Source organism: Aptenodytes forsteri, unplaced genomic scaffold (assembly GCF_000699145.1).
Source record: "Aptenodytes forsteri isolate BGI_AS27 unplaced genomic scaffold, ASM69914v1 Scaffold221, whole genome shotgun sequence".
Classification (NCBI taxonomy): Eukaryota; Metazoa; Chordata; class Aves; order Sphenisciformes; family Spheniscidae; genus Aptenodytes; species Aptenodytes forsteri.
In genome coordinates this window covers 900,844-901,496 of record NW_008794411.1, presented here as the reverse complement: position 1 = coordinate 901,496, position 653 = coordinate 900,844, and the positions used below count along the sequence as shown (strand labels likewise).

General features: G+C 48.2%; 1 protein-coding gene across 1 annotated transcript in view; it reads left to right on the top strand.

The window, feature by feature from the left end:
* GRSF1 (G-rich RNA sequence binding factor 1) overlaps positions 1 to 653 on the top strand; it is a 14,138-nt gene that overhangs the window by 4,869 nt on the left and 8,616 nt on the right. Inside the window, exon 3 of the mRNA XM_009288922.1 lies at positions 194 to 338. Coding sequence (XP_009287197.1) covers positions 194 to 338 — 145 coding nt within the window. The remainder of the gene's footprint in view (positions 1 to 193; positions 339 to 653) is intronic.

Below are 653 nucleotides of genomic sequence, written 5' to 3'. Positions count from 1 at the left end.
GGGGGCGGGGCCCCGCGCCTTTAGCCCTCACCCGCGGGGAGGCGGCTGCGGCGTGCGCCCTGGGCACCACGCTGCACAAGACCCGGTTGGCACGCAGCTGCCTAAAAAGCTGAACGTAGCTGGGTACCGCTGCTGAAGGCTGCACGCTTCCACCTTTTAATTTGGGGTTTTCTTTGTTTCTTTTTGGTGGCAGGTTACAGATGCACCATCCCAGGAAGGTCACCTTTCAGAGCAGGAACCGGAGTCACCCAAGGCAGAAAGTGACAACGTCTTTCTCGTCAGGGCGCAAGGATTCCCCTTCTCGTGCACAGAGGAGGACGTGCTTACCTTTTTTGATAGTATGGGAGTTAATTCTCCTGTGTAACTGTTCAGTGTGGTGGTGTTGGACCCAATAGTTAAGGATTAGTTAACAGAAAATTTAAAGATCGTTAGCCAGAGAAAGATGTTTTTAATAATTGCTGCAAAATAATTCACAATTTACACATACAAAACAAATAATCGACTTTGAAACTGCTGGACAATGACTAGAAACTCTTCCTTATGACATTTGATATTTAATTGAGCAAGTCTTTCCCTTCGTAGTCGGTGTCTCCACACTAAAGGCAGTCCAATTCGAAGTGGTTCCTTTAAAGACCATTATGGTTGGCTCCCCC